The sequence below is a fragment of the Pteropus medius genome, unplaced genomic scaffold, assembly GCF_902729225.1.
Source record: "Pteropus medius unplaced genomic scaffold, Ma_sr-lr_union100, whole genome shotgun sequence".
Classification (NCBI taxonomy): Eukaryota; Metazoa; Chordata; class Mammalia; order Chiroptera; family Pteropodidae; genus Pteropus; species Pteropus medius.
The window spans coordinates 3,628,075-3,650,196 of record NW_024353909.1 but is presented as its reverse complement, the minus strand read 5'-3'; the positions used below and the strand labels follow the sequence as shown (position 1 = coordinate 3,650,196).

Genomic DNA, 22,122 nt, shown 5'->3' with positions numbered 1-22,122 from the left:
TTTCAAAACTATTACAGAGTTAGGTAGGGCAGAGACAGAGAACTATCAATAATCTGTTACCGTTTTATTGAGACATCCAAATCTTTTAGACAGTCCACAATTGTGCTTCTGTGCCTCTGTACTGCATTATGATCTGTCTGCACAGTCTTCAACAAAGATGTCAGAGCTACATATCTGGATGAAACAAAGTTGCAGGACAGAATGAAAATGTAAAATTCAGTGTAGTTCTCTGCCTAAATAATGACAAAAAAATGTCTAAAGACTAAAGGAAAGCATATATTTTTAAACATATGAAAGATAAGACAATGAGTACAACATAACAGTTTAAAGGCATTAAGAGATGCTACGATTTAAAGTGGCAACCAGAAGCAGCCTTAGATTTAGATTTGTGTTCATAGTCAAGTCTATTTAAACTTCTAAAAATGACTGACTCAATTCTTTCAAGTTCTTCCAAACAGCATAACAAAATAAGCACATAGTATGCCTTTTCAGGCCTTAATCCCAAATGTAAGAGGAAATGATTTCAATTATATCATTTGTATTTTCTCTTTTATTTGATACTAGTACCAAAACTGCTCCTCCAAAAATCTGAGTTTTAAGATCCAAATATTTAAAAATTCTTTTGGAAGGAGAAGATAATTCAAGATACCAAAATGATTATTTCCACATTTTTTTCAAGATTAACATTACAAGAAAGAAAAATTTCTCCTAATTAAAGAAGAAAAAAAGGCAAGCAGGATATACTACACATATAGGAAAGTAACAAAATAAAAGATAACACTGATAAATTCATCTACTTTTAAAAACTAACTGGAATTCACAGAGACATTACAGGTTTGCGACCTGAAATGTTATATTTTTCTTCTTAATTTAGAGCAGGGGTCAGCAAACTACAGACACCTGCAAAAATCAAGCCCTCTGCTGTCTGGTTTTGTAAATCAATTTTTATCATAACATAGCCACATGCATCATTTACATAGTCTACTGTTGTTTTCACACCAAAAGGCAGAGTTGAATAATTGCCAGAGACCCGAAGGCCCACAGAATCCTAAAATACTGACCATCTGGTCCTTTACAGAAAAAGTTTGTAAGCAAGTAATTTTCACTCCTGCTTTATAGTATAAACCTGCTTTATAAACAGGAGTGAAAATTAAACCATGAGGCAAATTCTCAAATTCTTCACAAAACGGTAGTTTTAAGACCAGACTAAAAATAGAAATCCTGAGTGTCCCAAGTTGAAGTCCTAGATATGTCACTCAAAATGTGTGTAATCTTGAGCAAAGTCACTCTTGAAAAAACTGAGTTTATAATAACAAAATACAAGACGTTTTTTCAGTTGACTTACCTAATATTCTTGTCATTGTTCAATAAGAAACGACCCAGGATATTTATGGCTAGAACCTAAAGAAAAATAGCATAGGTTAAAAATCTAGGAAAATTAAATATTTTTATTGTTTAAGAATCACTTTCTAGCCTCTGATGGGTGCCAACTATTTAAAGGTGGTAGCTGGCATTTTTTAGACTAGAAAGACAAAAAGTTCTGAAGGTAAGTGATAATGTTGGTTGCACTACCATGTGAATGTACTGAAATGCCACTGAACTACAGACTTCGAAGTGGTTAAAATGGTATATTTTATGCTATGTAAATGGTATATTTTATGCTAATTCTACCACAATTTTTTTAAAATGATGATGGCCTCTACACATGAACATGAACTAGCTCCAGCATAATGCAGGCCGATATACATATGTTACCAGAAAGGTGAGGAGAGGAAAAGAACTAAACCTCAGTTATTTTGATACTGTAATGTTAAAGACAAAAAGAACTACACACTAATGCTATATTGTAGTTATTAAATTTGTTTCTTGCAAGACTATGGGTTAGCTACTCTTATATTAATAAGTGACTGAAAGAATGAATAAATTCATGAGGGAGAAATCTTCCCTATAGAGGAATTCCAATTATTTAATGAGGACAGAATGCAGGAAATAGAAAAATATCATTAAAACACCACCCTAACAACTGGTGCAGACACGAACCTTTAATGGATACTAAAATTGATGAGCAAAAAGTCCAAAGAAAACAAGGTATCTGCAGTCTCAAAGTGCCTCCCCCAAATATTTTTAATTACGAAGGGAAAAATAACAACTTTACAGTGGAGACACACAGTAGATACCACCTTAACCAAACCATCAAGGTTAGTATCACCATTAGTAAAGTGAGACAAAGAAATAGCAAGTACTTCCTGATAAGATACTGAGACAGGCACATCACTTCTGTGATAGTCTTGCCATAAAAGCATAACTTTAATCCAGTTATGAGAAAATATGAGACACAGCCAAACTGAGAGAAATTCTAAAAAATAATTGATCAAAAGTCATGAAAGATAAGGAAAGATGGAGAACTGTCACAGATTGGAGGAGACTAAGGAAACATAACAATTAAATACAAGGTGGAATCATGGATTGGCTCCTAGAACAGGAAACAGATATTAAGAGAAAAATTGGTGAAATCTGAATAAAGTGTATAATTTAGTTCATGGCATGGTACTGATATCAATTTCTTAGTTTTGACAATTATATTATAGTTATGCAAGATGTTAACATTAGGGGAAGCTGAGTGAAGGGTATACAGAAAGTCAACTGTTTCTGCAACATTTCTATAAATCTAAAATTATTTCAAATAAAGTTTTTAAAAGTTGCAAAGAAATACACATGTACGAACACATTTAAATATGGATAAAACATCTCTGGAAAAAATATATCAGAAAATGGTTAACTATTTTCCACTAGAAGAATTAAGAGTCTACATGTGTAAGCTACAGGCGAACATTTTCTTCCCTATATACCTTCTGTACTGTTTGAGTTGTTTCACTTTATGTGTTTATTTCTTAAATAAAAAAAATTAATTCAAATATGATGTCTTGTCTTGTTTGAAGTGATGAGAACTCAAATCATGGCTCTAATAGAAGCTTATTCTGAAATGTTTCCTTCACTCAACAATACCTATATATCTAATTATAGCTAAGATCTTCCAAACTTTATTATAATCAATATTAAGCCTTCAATAGGAGAAATACTTCAGATACCAAAATGCAGCACTATACATTATGCATCATTCTTTCCTAAAGTTAATTTTCAAATGAAATTCATTTTCAGAGTACTAAAGTCCAAGTCAATTATTTTAAATGAAATATTTAGGGAGAAGAAAAGACTTAAAAAGACTTACCCGTAGTCCACTCTCTGACTTAATATCCATGATAGTCAAAACTGTTTCATAAAGAATAGCATTTCCTACATTTTTACTAGTCTCCGTATTAGTGGCAACCTGAAAAGACACAGAAGGCAGTACATAAGTGATAAACGATGCTTCCAAAAAATAGCCAAAGGTAATAAGAGGCATTCTGTGATTGATTACAGCCACCAGTGAGGAAACAAAATAAAAACTGCTCCATATAACCAGAATCACTCTACTCCCTGCTATACTAAGGTGAATATTTAATACAGTGCAAGTTTGGTCACTCACCTGTGCTAATATATCATTCATAGCTTCACTTGAGTCATCATCATTTCGTCCTAAAATTCTTAATAACCGCAAAATTCGTACCTAATATGCAAAATATGAGAAATGTCAACAAATTATGTCTGACATAAAGGAATTTCATTGGTATGAAATTCAAATAACTTAAATGAAGTCTTAGATCTCATTAGAAATGGTCAAATTTCAAGCAGGAAAAAAATTTTAATCACCGTTAGAGAAATTATATATCTTTCTGTGTCTTAATGACGTTATTAGACAACCCACACTTTGCCACTCAAAGCTAAAGGATACCGCTGCCTACAGACCTATAATGCAGGCATACCTCGAAGACATTGCGGGTTTGGTTCCAGACCACCGCAATGAAGTGAGTACTGCAATAAAGCAAGTTATAATCTTTTTGCTGGTAAAAGGTTTTATCTTCCATTTGTAAAAACAATGCAACATCTTTGGAGCACAATAAAATGAGGTACGCCTGTATATTGATAAGTCTCTATGTAGTACAGAATTTTGACTATTAGAACCATAATTTCATTTTATTAATCTAATAAAATACAGAACTGTGTCACTAGTCACTTATTAATGTAATCGGTTAACTACCAAATTTCTACCCGACACTAACTTAGGTGGAAGGAAATGATCTATTCCAAAGGTATTAAACTCATATATGATATATCCAAAACTTCCTTTAAAGCTCACCTGCAAAAAGGGATCACTGATACCAGAAACATCATGTTCTGGTGAATATCCGGACATGATGAGGTTCTTTAGAATACGAACTAATTGGGGCACAAGCTGTAGGGAAGAAAAATGCATCAAAGAACAGTGAACATCAAAGAATTTCTCAAGAATAGGCAGGTAATTTGGCTTAGGAAAAGGGTACAAGGGCCTGAGTCCAAGCATGTTCTATTGATAAAATATACTAGTATATTGTTAATATTCAAAGATATAACAGGAGTATTTTTGCCAAAAACTCAAGAAGGAGTAAGTATTTTCTCTGAATTTAAAAACTAGAATTTTTTACTCCAGAGTTATACATGCAAAGATACTACAAAAAACAGTAGGTCAGAAAGCCTATGGGAACCAAGAAAATAGACGCCCATGGAGCATACTGAATTTCGACTGCTATAGAACTTGACATACCTAGGTGGCACAAACATGTTCAGTTTATATTCATTCAAATATCTGGATAGAGTGCTCTCTTCAGCAACACATATACAAACATCTGAATACAAAATAGTATCATACCAAAAATACTGGTGATCTTATTAAAATCATAGTTTTAAAATATACTATCTCAAATAGAGAAAAAAATTATCTCAAGATAGGGCTAGTTATGTCTTTTTCCAGCAAACAACAGGAAATACAAAAGCCTCCAACGTTGACCAAATAGAAAAGACACATGAAAACTTTACGTTTCATCTAAAGAAGATATCGAAGCCATAAAAATTTTGTTTCTCTACTGTTAACTCATATGACACAATTTTCAGTTAAATTTAATTTTAGCACTTAATTATACAGACTGATCTGTGGCCTGTTTTCTTGTCTTATCTTACTAATGAAACTATACATTCATTATGGTCAAAATTCCTTTCTTGTCCTTCCTTTACTTTGTCCATTAGTTGTAACACATAGTAGAAGCAATTGTATTGTCAAACTGAACTTAAAAATGCTTTAAATATTATTCATTTCATTCTGTTGATCAATCACTTAATGTTAAAACCCTACTCCAAAATATATGCCACAATAGGAACTTTTCCAGTCTCCAACTAAAAACTCAATTTCGCTAAATAAACAACTCTAAATACCTAAAATTTAGAAGAGTCTACAGTGAACTGAATCACCTCTCTTTCTGAGGCAATCAGAATAGCCTTAATTTTGCTGCAACTCGATTATTTTTTCTTATTGTATTTGGACTCCGTCTCCTTCCTACTCTCCAGCTCTAAAGGGAACTCAAGATCAAAACAAAAGTCAAAGTATGCCAAAGGTGTGCACTCAAAACATTCACAAAGTCCACCTCGAAATACAGAAAACATAATCTACGCAAATTTAAGTTTGGCCATAACATTTCAGAATAGATTCATAAACAAAAATTTAATTTGGACAATTCCAAGATTAAAACAAATCCAAGCCATGGAGACCTGTAAGTTCTAAACAGAATCCACATTAAATCTGTCAACTGTGGGCAGATTTACATTAGAGGTAAGAATAATATGATTTTACACACTCCTTTAAAATTAATGTAATAAAACCAGGATCATCTAGATACCAAGCTCTTGCAGAGTCTCACCATACTTTCCAAGGGCCTACTTTTTTGTACTACACATATCCCTAATTATTTTTTTAATCTAGTTCATATCTTGGAGAAGTCCTTTTGCTTGGGCTACTAAATTTAGAAATTGTTTTATTTACTGCCAAAAGGCCAGCATACCACATAAGATCACCCTGGGACAAAAAGCACAAAGGTCTAAGTGTTCAGCACACTAATTCTTGGAACTCAGCTTTATTGTTCAGACGAAGATGCAAGTTACTAAAACTGATGACAAGACAAACAAAATAAGATGACAAAGGGAAAGGCTGCAGCCATGAAAATCAGTTGATGCCCACCCGCTCTACCTCAAAATCCTTTTTATATTTCAAAACTTCTAGGTAAGATTAAGTGCAGGTAAGGGAGAAATAAAAGCTCTAAGTCTGAACTGAAAGCTAGAAGTACACACAGAGCTTTTTAAAGTATGAAGTTACTCACATATGGCTCCAAAATATCTACTTCAAAAAGAAGCAGTGTTTTGTGTCAAGGCTCCAAACTGATCTAGAACTGCCATCACCAGGGCCCTGGGAAACTGCTCAAAGTTTCTCAAGTGAAGATAAAGGAAAGGCAGAGAAGGAGGCTTACAATTCAGGAAAGGCTGCAACTGAAATCCAAGGCTGCCTTTGGAGTCAGGAGTTTAAGGAACAAGACAAAACTGGACTAGGGGGTTAGCCAAAAATGCCATAATGAATAATTCATATTATTAAACACACCTTCAGCATTAGTATATTTTTAAAAGCCACATTTGTGGATGGATACACAAAAGCTACTAAGGACCTAATGCCAGCATGCACCATCTAAAAGAGGGTTAATTCTTACCTTTTCATTCTAACATACAGCAGGATTCCAAACAGACAACAGGAACAAAACATACAAAGCAAGCATTAGGGACAGATACGGGTCTCATACTTTTTTACAATAATTTAATCAAGACGTGAACATCTGGGGCAGGGGGCAAAAAAAGAACTGCTATTAGAGTCTCATTAAATCTAAAGTAGAAAGTAAGCCCCATTTATGGAGTGATCAGCACCCTATAAAAAAAATTAAATGCATGTAACTACCCAAAGAACAGTCTTTCCCTGAGTTTTCCCTGCTATTGCCTTCTAAAAGTAAGTGGAAAAAACAAAAATTTTCACTTTAGAATGCTGTAAAGGAAAGGAGGGAATTAACAAAGCTAGAGACTTCCATCGCCGGAGTCAATAGCCTAAAATGAACAGTGGGGGACACTGAGGTAGGTAAAAGTAATGTCAAAAATCAGTCTGCAGTTTTCGACTAAATAAATACAAAATAAAACAAAACAAAAACACGAAATGAAATTACCTGCCTAAAAAAATAAACACAAACACATTCCTATCTGTAATTTGACTGCAGGTTACATTTCCTGACTTCAATGTGAAAACATCAGATAAAGCACATGAGAGATTGGTATGTCTGCCAACAATGAGAGAAGACTTCTATTATGAAAGGGAAAACACTGTACTATTGCCAGTTCTTATATGCCTAAATCTGGCTTCCAGCCCTACCACACAGCAGGACTGGTTATGCCCTTTATTCAGCTCCATAGCTTCCTTTCAAAAGAAAATTTATTTTATAAGTCAGAAAATTATGTACTTTTCAGGGAAATCATTTTCAATCAAGAAAGGCTTAGGCATACAGAATGGCACCTACCTTTCTGAAATGTGCAAGCATGTCTGGGCTTCGCTCACACATTTCGGTAAGGAGGACTACAGATGTGTGAAGGACACCTGAAAGAAAAGAGCAAATGAACACTAAAAATGAGGCTGTATTATTCAACTTCATAGAACAGGACTTTGAGTTCTGAAGGTCAATTCCAAATGGATAGTTGCTACTTTTGTTTTTTAATCTTTCCAAGAATCTAAGCATTGAGGTGAATGCAAAGGAAGTATTTAATAGACGCCTACTGATTTAATACTGGTCAAGTCAGTCAAATCAGAATATTTTAAACAATTATGTGACCAAAATAACTGCTAAAAAATGATAACCAATACATGTATCTCTCCATCTGAGAATATCCATAAAGACATACTCACAGTCAATATAAGCTAGGTATCATCTGCTCTATATTTAATAAGCCCTTAGCTGAGTTCTGATAAATAATTCAAGGCACAAAAATCTTAATAAGAAGTTAAATTTCCAAATAAAATGTATCAAAACTTTAAAGTACAGTAATTGTGGAAGACAAAGGGAATTTGCTTATTCTAGAGTGAGGGAAAAGAAACTCGTAATAGTTTTCACTAAATAATAAGTGCCCCAAACATTCATTTGTTCAATATTTTGAGCCTGCTAGGTTCAGGACTGAATTAATTAAATATATCTTACCGTTTTTTCTCTTAGCATTTGGGACACATGCATTTTCTTTACTCAAAACATGTTTCACTGACTTCAAAATAAGAATAAAATGTTTGGATAGAATAGCCACATTCCATTTAATTTCTCTTAAGTTTTATATAAATGTATCTAAGTACCCATTACGAATTCCTGTTACGAGTAACCTAAAAAGATTTTCACAAACTTTAAACACCTACCATGAAGCAATAAAGAAATATTTTTTTCTTCTATTACAAAATAGCCAGGAAATTAAAGGATTTTACATATGAAATCAAGGCTAGGATAATTTGTACATTAAATATTAGTAACTTAATACAGTACCTTCTGTATAGTAAAAGAGGACCAGAAATGAAAAACAAGTTTACTATGAAGGAATCAATCTCTAGTTATAAAACTAGGATATAAGAGTAGAAGAGATATTCAACTGATCAGCCCTTCCTGGAAAAGCGTCTGAGCACAATAGAAAGGCAACTCCACTGCATTAAGACAGAAGGATAACACTGCCTGAACCTTCTTTTCTTTCCCTTTCTCCCTCAGTACTTCACCAGTGCATCCAAATCATATTACCATGGTTCTTTTCATTCAATAAGTTTTTTGTTGCTGGTAAAAACATCTCCATAAGTTCAGGAACCTTCCTGATGACATGAACAGCACACAGTGCTGCCTATAAAAAAAAAAATAAAAGGACAAACGATTTATTTCAATTAAGTCAGGGCAATAGATCATATAAACAACAACAACAAAAACCTTATCAACGAGTTCACCTACTAGAAAAATAAAGAAAGAAGTTAGATATCAGATTTATTATTCATTAACTGGTTGAGGCTTTCCAACTTATATTATTCCATCAATGAGAACTTTTAGCTCATCTGTCCTTTTGTTCAGATATTGCTAAATAAGTAGATGAACTTTCTAGACTAGACCATGGTTAACATGAATTTATGAAACAAGTTAAACATAACTTATGTGGAGTTGCAAAGTAAAAAACAAAGACTTCCATCTGTGATAATCATTCCTCTAAGTAAGATGACCAAATAAGGGTTTATAAAAAACACCATGCAACTGAAAGATACGTATTACAGACACTTTAAATCTGCTGTTACTTTTAATAATACCTATACCTTTCCCCAATTCACTCTCTGCTGACATCAATAAAATCATTTGAAAGATACTTAGCTAGTCTCCACTGAAAAGATGGTCTTAGCTTGCTCGCTGGAAAGAAAGGTACATTCAAAGACTAATTTTAGTTACCCCCCAACATAACCATATTTGTTGGAGTTGAATACCTTAAAAGTTTAGAAACATTAATAAGAAAAGATTTCAGCTAATTCTTCCTATGTTATATCTGGGTGAAAGAGATTTTTTTCTCTAGTTCGCCGGAAAGTTCTATTTAAGGAAATAATGTACTTTCTGAACAAGAGAAGCCCACACATTCTTTAAGAGAAAGGACTGGCTTTGGTTGCAGTCATCATCAACAGTGTATGATCCTAGAAAACAGCCTGGCCCTTTTAACGCCTGTCTCATATCATTAATACAGAGGCACAGTAAATGCCAACCAGACATTAGTATGAGTTCACTTTTTGGAGTTCTAAATTTTATACCCTTTGTTTACAAAGGTGTTAGGGTTCAAGTACAATAAAATAACATTAAAATGGTTATATTAACAAATAAAAGTAGATAAAAGGGCAAGTTCATTGTCTTCTATTACTATTCTATTTAGACATGCCAATTTTAGAAAGTGTGTTCTTTATCTTTCCCTAATAATTATCTAGGTCCCAGTGGAACTGCAGTGCCACAAACTCAAAGGCAGTAATACGAAGACATGGGCACTAATTATTAAGATAAAAGTAAATTTGTAAATATTTGTTCATTATCACTTTAACACTGTTTAGAATCAGGTACTTAAGGAAGTAATTAAATATGCCGTCTAGGACAGTGGTCTCCAATCTTTTTGGCACCAGGGGCCAGTACTCCTATGAGAATCTAATGCCTGATTATCTGAGGTGGAGCTGAGGTGGTGATGCTAGCGTTGACAAGCGGCTGCAAATACAGATGAAGCTTCGCTTGCTCAGCCGCTGCCACTCACCTCTTGCTGTGTGGCCCAGTTCCTAACAGGCCACGGACCAGTACCAATCTGTGGCCAGGGGTATGGGGACCCCGATCTAGGATATACAGTAACATTTATTTATAAACCATTTCCTTGAAAAAGAGAAATTGAAAAAATCAAAGTGTTCACAATCACTTATCAATTGGAGTTGAATAACAATAAAAAAAAAATCACCTCCAAAATTAGTATAAAAAATAGTGATTTCTAAACACTTGATTCATAGTTATTTAAAAGACATTTACTGCACAGAGAAAGAAACATCGTATATTATCATCAGAGCTTTCAAAAGTGAGTAAATAATTTGCCTTATCTCTAGAATATTCCCTAATCCAAATGCAGACATTTAGTTTCATTAAACATTACCTTTTTTCTTAAGTAAGAGTTAGAAGTTTTCAGGAGTTTCTCTACCTCTCCTGCAAGATCTCTGCACATCTCTGAGGAGCCCATGCAGCCAAGCGTACAAAGTGCCAAACCCTGTACATACTGCGTGCTATGATTAAGATCACTGCAAAAGAAAAGAAGAAGGTAGAAATAACATGCTCTGCCTGGTATACTCCCCATGAAGAAGCTTCACAACCTAACCAAGCAGCGCTGAATGATTCACTGCTCCAATAAGGAAAATAATTAATAGAATTATTTGTTGCAAAAAATGTTTATTCTAACTTTATTACAAATTACCAATACAGTAAACTGACTGACAGTCCCTGCAACATTGGGCTTAAAACTCTATGTTTCCAAATATTAAAGCAACAGAAATTGGACTATGTTATCTGTGATGTTATCTGTAGATGTTAAAAGGCAACCCATTTTAGAAAACTCAGCAAACCCCTGAAAGTAAAAACTGGCAATGATAAATACGAAACTGTATTTTTTTATTAGCATTTATTTGATGCTAAATTTACTCCCGGGCCATAAGTTTTTGTTTCTTCAGTTTCTTCTGGGATATCTTTTTCTTCTGTGCAAACTCCTGTTCGGGTTTAGGAACACCTGCTCTTCTTCAGTGAGGATCATCTCAGTGTGGCGGGGAGAGCGCATTTAGGGGCTAACACGCCATGAGCTCTGTATGTTCTGCGCTGCATCTTTAGAGCTTTGCTCACCTGGATGTGCTCAATGACCAGAGAGTCTACATCTAAACCCTTAAGTTCAGGATTCCTCTCTGCGTTTTTAAGCACGTGCAGCAAAAATTCAGCACTCTTTTTGGGCCACCAACCCTGCTTTCAGCACCACTGCGTCACCTAGGCACAGCTACCAACTCCACCATTGTAACGACAGAATGGCTCAAATTGCCTCTGAAAAGTGACCTCCTTCAGATACTTGATGGCTTTTTGGATATGTATAACCTTGATGGCCTGGGCAGTTTCACAAGAGTTCTTAAAGTGAACACAAAGATTTGAACCCCTTGATTAGCATGATTTTGTGGGGTTTTCTGGGTCAAGTGAACAGCGAACCATTTTCAGAAATCACCTCAGGCTGCTTATGGGAAGAGTTCAACTAAATCTTTAAAAGATTTTTAGTATGCTCTACTGCTAACTATAAAAAAAAAAAAAGGTAAGATACACATTAACCAAAACTTTTTTAAAAAGTCAGAAAACAATCTTTACTGCTAAAGCAATTAAGATGACTTAAATATCACAACAGAAACACTCTGAATCTTTGATCTTATGGTATAGTATAAACCTTGATGTTAATACATTAATTTTTACACTTCTATTTATTCAAAAGAAGAAAAAATATAACTAAAAAAATTAGCTAATTAAACCACCTTCAACAAACTAAGGTAAATATTTACAGTGGCCCGGTATCTGGTGCTACAGACACTCAAAATCCTATTTCTAACAGGCACTGATTATTACACAAAATTATTTTCACACCAGCCAGGGAGTATACTTTCAGAAAAGTATTAAATATTAAAAGCTTGACTCGTAAAATCATCTTATTATCAAGAGTATATTATCATTAACTCCTACTATTCAGAAGCTGAATTATTATGAGTTATGCTATTTTTGCCAGCTTTAAGAGCATTTTAGTATCCTTTAGTCCAGTGGTTCTTAAAGTGTGATTAACAAGTCTCTGAAGGTCCCCAAGACTGTTTCAGGGGGTCCATGAGATCCAAACTATTTTCACAATACTAACTCATTATTTGTCACCTGTATTGACAGTTGCACTGATGTTGCAAAAGCAGTGGTAGGAAAAACTACTGGCACATTAGTACAAATCAGGACAGTGGCAACAGTAACCACTGTATTCACTGCCACACAGTCACAGTGGAAGGAAGGATGGAAGGAAGGAAGAAAAAAAGGGAAGGAAGGATGGAAGGAAAGAAAAAAAGGGAAGGAAAGAAGGTTCACTCAAGACTGTCCATGACAAAGCAGTAATAATAATTTTATTAAATCTTGACTTCTGAGTGTGTATTCTTTAATACTCTGTGTGATGAAATGAGAAGTATGCATAAAGTACTCCTGCCACATACTTAAGTGACAATCTCAGAGAAAAGCACTTGTGTACTTATTTTGTTTGCAAGCTAAACTATGCTGCTTTTAAAATGGATATCATTTTTATTTGAAAAATAACTGACAGACAACTATAAGATTTGGGTATCTGGCAAACATTTTTTGGAAAAAGAGCCAAGTGAGCCAATCACTTCAAGCACAACAACTGATAATCTTTGTTGTCAATAATAAAATTCAAGGTTGAAGTAAAAGCTAGAATTTTGGAAAACTGTATTGCCACCATGAACTACCAGTACTTTAACTCAGTGAACCATTTTTTTTCCAAATGCCTTAAGCATGATGTTACAAAAGCCATGCACGAGTAAAAGATGAATAAGACAGACCAACTAGTTTTAATATAACAAAGTACCAAACTTCGCTGATATGGTTTCAGATTCCACACTGTAACTAACCTTTAAGAAATTACTAACTTGTAGAGTTTTGGTATAGTATCAACAAAGAGTATCTGTGGTTATTTGAAAGGCTATTAAACTCATATTCCTTTTTCTAACTACATTATCTGTGAAAGGCTGAATATTCTTCATATATTTCAATTAAAACATAACACAAGAAATTGAACAAAGAAGCAAATATGAGCATCTGCATCTAGCTGTCTTCCATTAGGCCAGATATTAGAAATTTACAAAAATGTAAAATAATGCCATTCTTCTCACTAAATTGCTTTTGTTTTGGAAAATAGTTTATTTTTCATTAAAAAATGTTATTTATGTTAACATGTAAGGGGTTCATAATTGATTTTAAATGAACAAATTGTTATAGTATTCCCTGAAGAACAAAGAAAGGAAAAGAGGGAAATTGTAAATTAATGAGATTTGCTACTTTCCACCAATTTGAATTTTTAAGATAAAAATGACTGGTAAAATGAAGTCTAAGTACTGCCTATGGCTTTACCATTTAGGCTTCCAGTTCCCAAAAATATTTAGTTGATTTTTCATTCACTTTTCAACAATTAACTGCATAATGCAAGCTCTTAAAATATCATATCCAATTTTTAAAGATTTAATTCCAAGGTCTTTAATGTCTTAGAATTTTTCTAGCCCAATGAACAATGAGGTAAACATTCGTTAATAAACATAAAAACTGCTGGGACACCATGATGTCCTATAATACAAACACGAAAAGCAAAAAAATCTCGCAAAAAAAGCAAATTAAAAAAACATTCATTAACAGATTTATCTCACACACACACATACACACATGCACACACACACAAAACAAATAATCCAAAGTACCAGTACCAGTCCACGGCCCGGGGGATTAGGGACCCTTGTTCTGACTGAGCTTAGACTGAAGTGCCAGATCAATTTCTAACTATTAGTAGCTCTCTCCTAAACTCACTTGGGGCTTGGCGGGTCTCATTAAAATTAAAGATTTCTTCTTTGCCTATGTGCCTCATTCTTCGATTTTTATCATGCTAAAAACCTATACTTGAGTTTGGTATGAACTCTCTAATATAAACTTGCTGCTAGACAGAACTGCCAAATATCAGCATGTGATTGAAGGCTTGAGCAATAAGGGCAGCCGAGCATGTAAGAACAAAAATTAAAGAAACTCTCCGAGGCCAATTCAGAGTAAATGCATAAGAGTCACACTGAACATCCAGAATGTAACCTCCATGACACCAAAGATTTGTCCCATTTTTTAAATTCTCCATCCCCATAGCCTACAACAGCTGCTGCCATACAACAATATATAATAAATATTTCTTGAATACATGACTCAATATTTTCATTATATTATTTCAAGTTCAAAAAAACAAAACTAAGGTCACAAACTCAATGTATTTATATGAAACACTCAATATTGACAACCAATTCATAAGTTGTAGTTTGACATTTTCTATATTACCCATTGGGAAATTTCAAAGTAGAACATTACTTATCACAGAAAAGTGTTAAGAGCTCAATGCCTGCAAATTTGATCACCCATATACCCCCTGCTCCTACTTTGTCAAATACAGAAACACTGCAAATTAAATAGAAATCTAAAAAAGATCAAATTGACAGACAAACCAAAACCAAATTAAAACAAACAAAAAATATCTTTAACCAATAAGGCCCTCAGAACTTCCTTGACTTTCTGACAGAAATCTGTCATAGGAGGGATGCTGGGGAGAACTGCTAATTCCCTGCTCCATGGGTCCTCTAATTTCTTCATAATGGCAAGAACTCCTTGGTTTGAAAGTTAAACAAATATAGCTAGACTAGGAAATCAGTAAAGAAGCCATTAGGAAAAAAAACAAAAAAAGCTTATACACAAAAATTCACAGGGCTAAGTTAAATTACAGGTAACTGAAATCTCAGATTAGATCACTGACGAGACTTAAATGTTTTTGCCTTTAAATGGAATTTACTCAGAATATACACTTGCAATTCTTTATTAAATATAACATTTCATTATTCATGGTATTCAAAGTTCTGGAAATATAAGAAAGCTCAGATTTACCAATGCTTTTTCTATTCTATGAAGGCCCAAATGCGTATTTCATTGCTAAATTGTGTTCTTATGCCTCAAGATGTAGAGCAATACTTTCATGTCATTAAATTATCCCCTACAGAAGTTTTTATCCTTTGCTTAGTCTCTTTAATACATAAGCTACAGAATCAAAAGCAATTCGAATATATTCTAGACAGTAAATATAAAATTAATAGATTTACTAATGGCGTATTATAAAAACCTAAAATCACAAAGCAGTTATTAGAAGGAAAGATTAAGACTTACTTCTTGATACAGTTGGTCATGAGAAGATGGACATCTTGTCTTTCATCTAACAGCAGCATTGCCCCTAAATAGCCAATGCGTTTGTCTGTGAATTTTTGAGAGGCGATAAGTTTGAGGCACTCCAACTGCAAACAAAAAAAGAAATTAAGAAATTGCTGCCACAATCAGGAAGGCAATGTTTTTAACCCAGAGTCAATGAAAAACTAAAGTAAATAGATATAACCTGTATCATCAAACCACTTAAATAAAAGGCAAAGATTTAAGATCTTTGGATAGCTTGGTAACAGTAATCAAGTTCTAGAATGGATCATCTTGTTGAGGTCCTATGGTATTTGCCATCTAAATAGTCTGTGAAGTTGACCTTAGTTCTACAGATTCATACAGATACAAACAATAAAAAATTATAATAAAATATTAATAAATTCAATTCTTAATTTAATCCCCAAGTTATATTAAATGAGCACCCTCATTTGTGTATTTAAGGTCTAATACCTATTCTGAATATCAAAAAACTCAATAACTGGGGATACATCAAAGTGCCAAACACTGTTCTAAACATCAGGAATGTACAATTGAAGAGACAACAATAACTAACTTTAATATAATGTGGAAAGTGCTACGCTTAGGGCTTGAACCAAGCACTATGGGAAACGTGAGGGTTTAGGAATCAAATACAGAAGCGGGGAAAAAAGCCAGAGGAAAAAATCTAAAATGTTTTATATGACTTTTTTTCTTTACATAATTGTTCGAAATCCTCAGAGCTTAAGAGTCTTTGTAGCTAAATAGTTTCTCTCTACTTAGCCGTTATTGAATGTCACAATCACTTTGATATACTTTATCATTCCATCTTGAGTAACATGAAAAAGGCCAAACATTCCTCTAGAGGAGTGGTTTTCAAAGGGTGTAACTAAGCTAGACTCTCCAAGAAGATTTTTTCAAACTATGTTCTCAGTTAGAATCACTGCATCCCAAAGGGTGGCTCAAATGCAGACCCATGTACATAGGAATCTAAGATCACGTGAGATTACTTCTGCCTATAAGTTCAAAAGTAAAATTTAAGAAAGAAAAGAGTTGACAAATAAGACTGTTTCAGGCTATTTAAAAAGTGCTCTCTCAACATACCTGCATAAAAAACACTTAAAGGTAGCAGAATGACTATACTATCATGAGCGAGTCAAAGAAGCCTCCAAGGGGGAACTACCAGGATCCAAAAGGAAAACTAAAATGCCGTCTGAGATGGACAAAGATTAGGTAACAACCCTTCCCTTCCTTCTCTATACATTCAAGTTAAAGTAAAAAAAAAAAAAAAAAATTATGAAATAGAAGGTGATGAAAATCATTTTGACAATGTCAACAGAAAAAAATGCTGAAGTGAATGAGAAAAATCAGAAATGAAAATATTAGAAAAATCTTACTCTTTCTCAAACTGAAGGTTTTTTATCTTCCCATTTAGTAATTCTATAAATAAATATTTTACCAGTGAAAGAAAATGTTCTAAGAATCAGGTATGATTGAAATCTTTATCATCCTTATTAAATCATGCTTCTGGCAAACACCAGGTATTACACAAATTATCCAGAAGTTTTTTATTAAGATGAACTAATGAGAAAAATATATCTTAGGCATTAATATTACTTCATATTTTTTAAGGCCAAGTTTTAAAATAGTCACACTAAAAGTCATCAGTGACTGGTAAGTAAAATTGTTGGTTTTTTGTAATATTTCAAACTTACTAAAAACTAGCCAACAAAAACTAAACTTTAAAGGGACAAATACTAAATTATTTTTAATATTCCCCATTTGTGAAGTGACTTTGCTTCAAGAATAAGTATATGTTTTTTGAAGGTGACAAATTTGAGGAGAAACATAAGATTATACAACTAGAAATGGCATCTGAAATACATCCTCCAGTGAAGGATTAACTCTGATCACACTTTACAACTAGGTAGAGGTAGCCAGCTATAGTGCTGAGAACGGACCATGTTTCATCTTTCAGAATGTTATCAAAGTTTTCAAGTGTTGAAAAAGAAAAATGGTGGAGGGGAGTAAAGTGGGATGTGGGTAAATATGAGAGGAGAATATCCATATTTAAGCAGCAAGCACTAAAAACTCAGCATTTGTGTGAGAACAGAAGAAAAATAGTAACTAATTAAATGTATCTGTCCGTTAGGTAACAACCTCAAATTCATCCAGTACTTCTCCTCACTTACAGCTATTTGAAAATCCCGCGTGAAACACTGCTAACCCACAAATCTAGCATATGCTTTAAAATCACAGTAAACAGTCCAGCTTTAATAGTCACACCAGAAAAATTTTGCTTTTACTCCAAACTCTATAAGCAAAGTCAAAAGACAAATGACAAACTTGGAAAAATATTTATAACTTATTTCACAGACATAAATCCTATATAACAGGATCTTATAAAATGATTTTTAAAAAGACTAAGAACTCAACATAAAAATGGACAAAAAATACAGACAGTTCAAAGAAAACAAAAATAATCTCCTCATAAAACAAATGCAAATACAACTAGGTAAATTTACTAAAAAAATCATTGAGCTGTACACTTGAAAAAGGTGAATTATATGACATGCAAAATATACCTCAATGAAGTTTTCAGGAAAAAAAATGCAAATCGAAACTATACTGGAATACTACTTTTAATCTGTTGTTATTAGCAAACACAAAAAATTGCTATAACAGTGCAAGGACATTTGTGACGAGAATATAATCTGGCCCGAGCTGTAGTAAGAAAGATCTGGCCTAAATTTTAAATACACATACCCTTGACTCAACAATTCCACTTTTAGGAACTTATACTACATTTATATTCACACATGGGTAGAATAATGGATATTATTCAATTGTATAATTTTAGGTAGTAAGATTAGAATATTCATTAATAAGGTAATAGTTTAATAAATTATGATTAATACATATAACTGGAATACTATGTTGGATATACTACCACGAGCACGTTAAAAAGGCTGGGAAAAAAAAGAATGAGGAAGCTCTTGTTATACGAATATGGGCTAATCTTCAAGACAGATTAATAAATGCAAATAGTATGTAACTATATATTTTAAAGGGAGGGGACAAATATATATATACACATATAAAAGGAAAAAAAGGATATATATATCCATCCATCTATCCATCCGTTTTATGTTGAGTTCTTAGTATCTCTGGAAGGATAGCCAAGAAATGGATGCCTCCACTTGCCTATAAGGAGAGAAACTAAGTGATTGAAAGAGAACAGAACAGTTTTCATCATATATCCTTTTGTACCTTTTAAATTTTACATCAGTGAACTGTCATTATCTACTCTAAAAATAATATTGGACTAGGGGGAAAAAATTAAAAACTGCAGGATAAAGGGAATGTATATCTAATTTGTGGTTAGAAAAGTTAATATAATTAAAGAGGGGGAAAAAATTTAGGGAAATCCAAAATCCTTCCAAAGCTGAACAATATATATTTAAAAACATTTTAGTCTTGGAATTGTTTTATGAAAAACTTTGAAAATTTAAGACCAGAATCTTATAAAACTGCAACTCAGTAAATGGAATCAGTCTTTTTTTAAATTAATTTAAATGTACAATAAACAATTATTGTGCTATTCTATCCTACCTGTGATGCTGTAGAAGCTTAAAAAGTATGTTCATTCCTTATCTCTAATCCCAATGACTATGCTTTTTCCTATTTTGTGTTCTTCACCTACTATCAATTTCTCCCTTGTCAATGACACTTTAATACACCTGCTTTTCTACAGCAACCTTCTTCCTCTCCCCTCCACCTTCCATCCCAAAGGACTTACCGGAATAATTCTTTGCTATTCACGGAAATGTTTGTGTTTACTTTCTAATTGTTTTGAAACGCTGTGGTTTTGCTTTAACTTAGCAAACCCCTGCTATATACAAACCAATGTGCTAGATGTTCTCATTGATAGAAAGGCACATAAAAAGAAAACCAACAGTTAAATATTTGAAGTAGGAAATATATATACTGTGACAGTTATGCACAAGCTACTGTGAAAACAAGTTAGGAAGGGCAACCAATTCAGAGTAGAGAAAGGTTCCTATCTCTTCACAGAACACACAGTGGAACAAAAAGAAACCAATCTAAATTAGGCTCTGCCTCCCTTATCCTGGTTCTAGCTAAGAGATCTAAAGCAAATTATTTCAACAACTGGGTCTCTTAGTTTTCTCGTCACTAAGGTAATGAAGCCACATTGTGGAGGACAGCCCTCACAATTCTCCACTGCCTGCGCCTCCAAGGTAAATAGCCACTAATTCTCTCCAGCTTATCCTTGAAGTGACCTCAGAATTTTTCTCAGCAGAAGTATTCCAAGCAGCCACTAGCAACAAGCTTAAGAGACTGAAGTTATCAGCCCCCTTTGGAACAAAAACAGTGCCTTAAGTGGTTCCCAAATCAGACTGGTCAAAACCACCTGGGAGAGTTTTTTTTTTTTTTTTTTTTAAATATACAAGTCACCCTCCCAGCATACTCTGGTGGAAAGATATGAGGTGGAGCCTGACAATTTAATGCTCGCAAAGTTTTAAATTTCCAATTTTCTTTGAATTTCCAATTTTCTTTGAATTTCAAAGCAATTTTTAAAAAGAGAACTTTACCAGGTTTCTGGCCATATTCCACTTTTCTGAAGAAGTATGAATATTGCCTTTATCAATATAATCGGGTTACCCTTTAGAAAAAAGCTGCTGCATCTATTGTTAATTTTTAAAACAATTTCCCACAAGGTCGATGCACATACACATTTGCTTTTAAATTAACATTTGGGTTTTAAGATGTGAACAATTACCTTGATGAAAAGATGCAATTAAAATATTGTAAGCAGTAATGGATCTACAACTGATCTTTTAAAAAGTTACCTTTATTTCATTTTAATACTCAGAAATAACTGTCTAGTTTACACACACACATTTTTGAAGAACAAGCTTGTAATTGCCTGGCACCATAAAATCTACATAGACCAGAGCCTGTTTTACATTATTCTGGCAGAAGGGAAAACAAAAAACAAAAAATCAGTATTTCTATTACATGCCATTTTTTCTCTATGGAAAATTTTTAGAAATACTTCACTCAAAAATATACAAAAAAAAAAAACAAAACACACATTAACATTCAGTGACTCACCAACTAGTTTTATCAAATCTTTCTATCCTATTTAATTTAAAAAAATGTTAATATTACAAATTCAGTTGAAGCCCTCTGCACACTCTGCCTCAATCTCATTTCTCTTCTCTCCATCCCAGGAGTAACCAAAACTCAAAATTGCTGTTCATCTTTGCCATGATGCCTGTCTTTACTACACATGTAAAGACAATTATTTTTGAATGTTTTAAACTTTATATAAGCATGCCATATTCTCGTTTTCACGCCACATTTTTGAATATTATTTGCATCCAGACAAAACTCTCAGTCATATTCATTGTTATACAGAGTCCTACTTATGAATATACCAAAACTTACCTATTCTTTTTGTGTATGGATTGTTCTCATGTTTTCCTATTAGAAACAATACTGCAATGAACACTCTCAAAAATGTCTCTTTTTTAAACAGACAAGGAGGCTTGATGAGATTTAGGTTTTTCAGTATTTGTTTTGATTTAGCAAATATACTTCACAGGTGGTGGTATGAACTTCCATCAGGAGGCATATAATTATTTCTGGTGGTTGTCTCTCTTTTGTGACATTATCAGCAATAATAATCATCCAGAGTTACAAAACAGTAATAATTACTCCATTTCTTTGTCATTTATTAGCTGAACTATTCCTCTCTATATATACCATTGGTTTACCAACAGTCCTTCAGAAGGAGCTTAGCAATAATTCCTTCCGAAGGAACTGCTAGTAAGGAAAGGTAGGATAAATGTTTGCTTGTTTCCTTTCACCAGTTTTCAAAATAATGGCTTGGTTCTCTAGTATCCTCCAAAGGTGATTAATGCAGTTTCTTTTAATTTTGTAATTACTATGAACTCATTTATATAAACTTACTTGGTATGTTTCAATTATCATTCTTATTAATGCTCAAAATTTCTTATTTTGGGGCATGACAGTCTCTTCTGGTGGCTACTGAATCCTTTCAACATGACCTCTGCAGTCTTTCATGCTTTCTGGCACAGTAACACATTTTGTACATTTCCTGCCCCAGATTTGGGCATCAGCCATCTTTCAAATGAGCCCTAGCCTTTTTAGAAAAAAATGATATTTAGAGGCCACAATCTGAGCTTAAGGGTGCTTACGACAAGTATACCTGCTATCACCACTTCTTTCCAATGTTATACTATATGTACAGTATAGTAAAGAAATAAGGAAAAAGAAAATGTTTAAGGATGGAAAAGGTAACTGCCGTTATTTGCAGACAATAATACTGACTAAATGGAAACAATGGCCGTCTACAGGGACTCATAAAACCAAGTTCAGTAATGTTGCTAGGTAGATAAATACACAAAAATTCAATTATAATTCTATATATCTACAATGTAATTATTAAAAACTTTTAAGGGTGCAATTTGCAATTGGGACAAGAGCTCCAAGGAAACTATGAGCCAATTTCACCAAAGTTGTG

General features: G+C 33.5%; 1 protein-coding gene across 2 annotated transcripts in view; it reads right to left on the bottom strand.

Annotated features, from left to right (window-relative positions):
- The window catches only part of AP1G1 (adaptor related protein complex 1 subunit gamma 1), a 63,496-nt gene that overhangs the window by 21,579 nt on the left and 19,795 nt on the right, over positions 1 to 22,122 (bottom strand). The window contains exons 3-12 of one of the 2 annotated variants that reach the window (XM_039851796.1): positions 15,534 to 15,658; positions 10,666 to 10,807; positions 8,763 to 8,859; positions 7,515 to 7,591; positions 6,666 to 6,674; positions 4,238 to 4,333; positions 3,527 to 3,607; positions 3,230 to 3,328; positions 1,346 to 1,401; positions 61 to 174 (exon numbers count right to left, since the gene is read on the bottom strand). In XM_039851796.1, coding sequence (XP_039707730.1) covers positions 61 to 174; positions 1,346 to 1,401; positions 3,230 to 3,328; positions 3,527 to 3,607; positions 4,238 to 4,333; positions 6,666 to 6,674; positions 7,515 to 7,591; positions 8,763 to 8,859; positions 10,666 to 10,807; positions 15,534 to 15,658 — 896 coding nt within the window. The remainder of the gene's footprint in view (positions 1 to 60; positions 175 to 1,345; positions 1,402 to 3,229; positions 3,329 to 3,526; positions 3,608 to 4,237; positions 4,334 to 6,665; positions 6,675 to 7,514; positions 7,592 to 8,762; positions 8,860 to 10,665; positions 10,808 to 15,533; positions 15,659 to 22,122) is intronic. The other variant, XM_039851797.1, reaches the window with a different exon arrangement.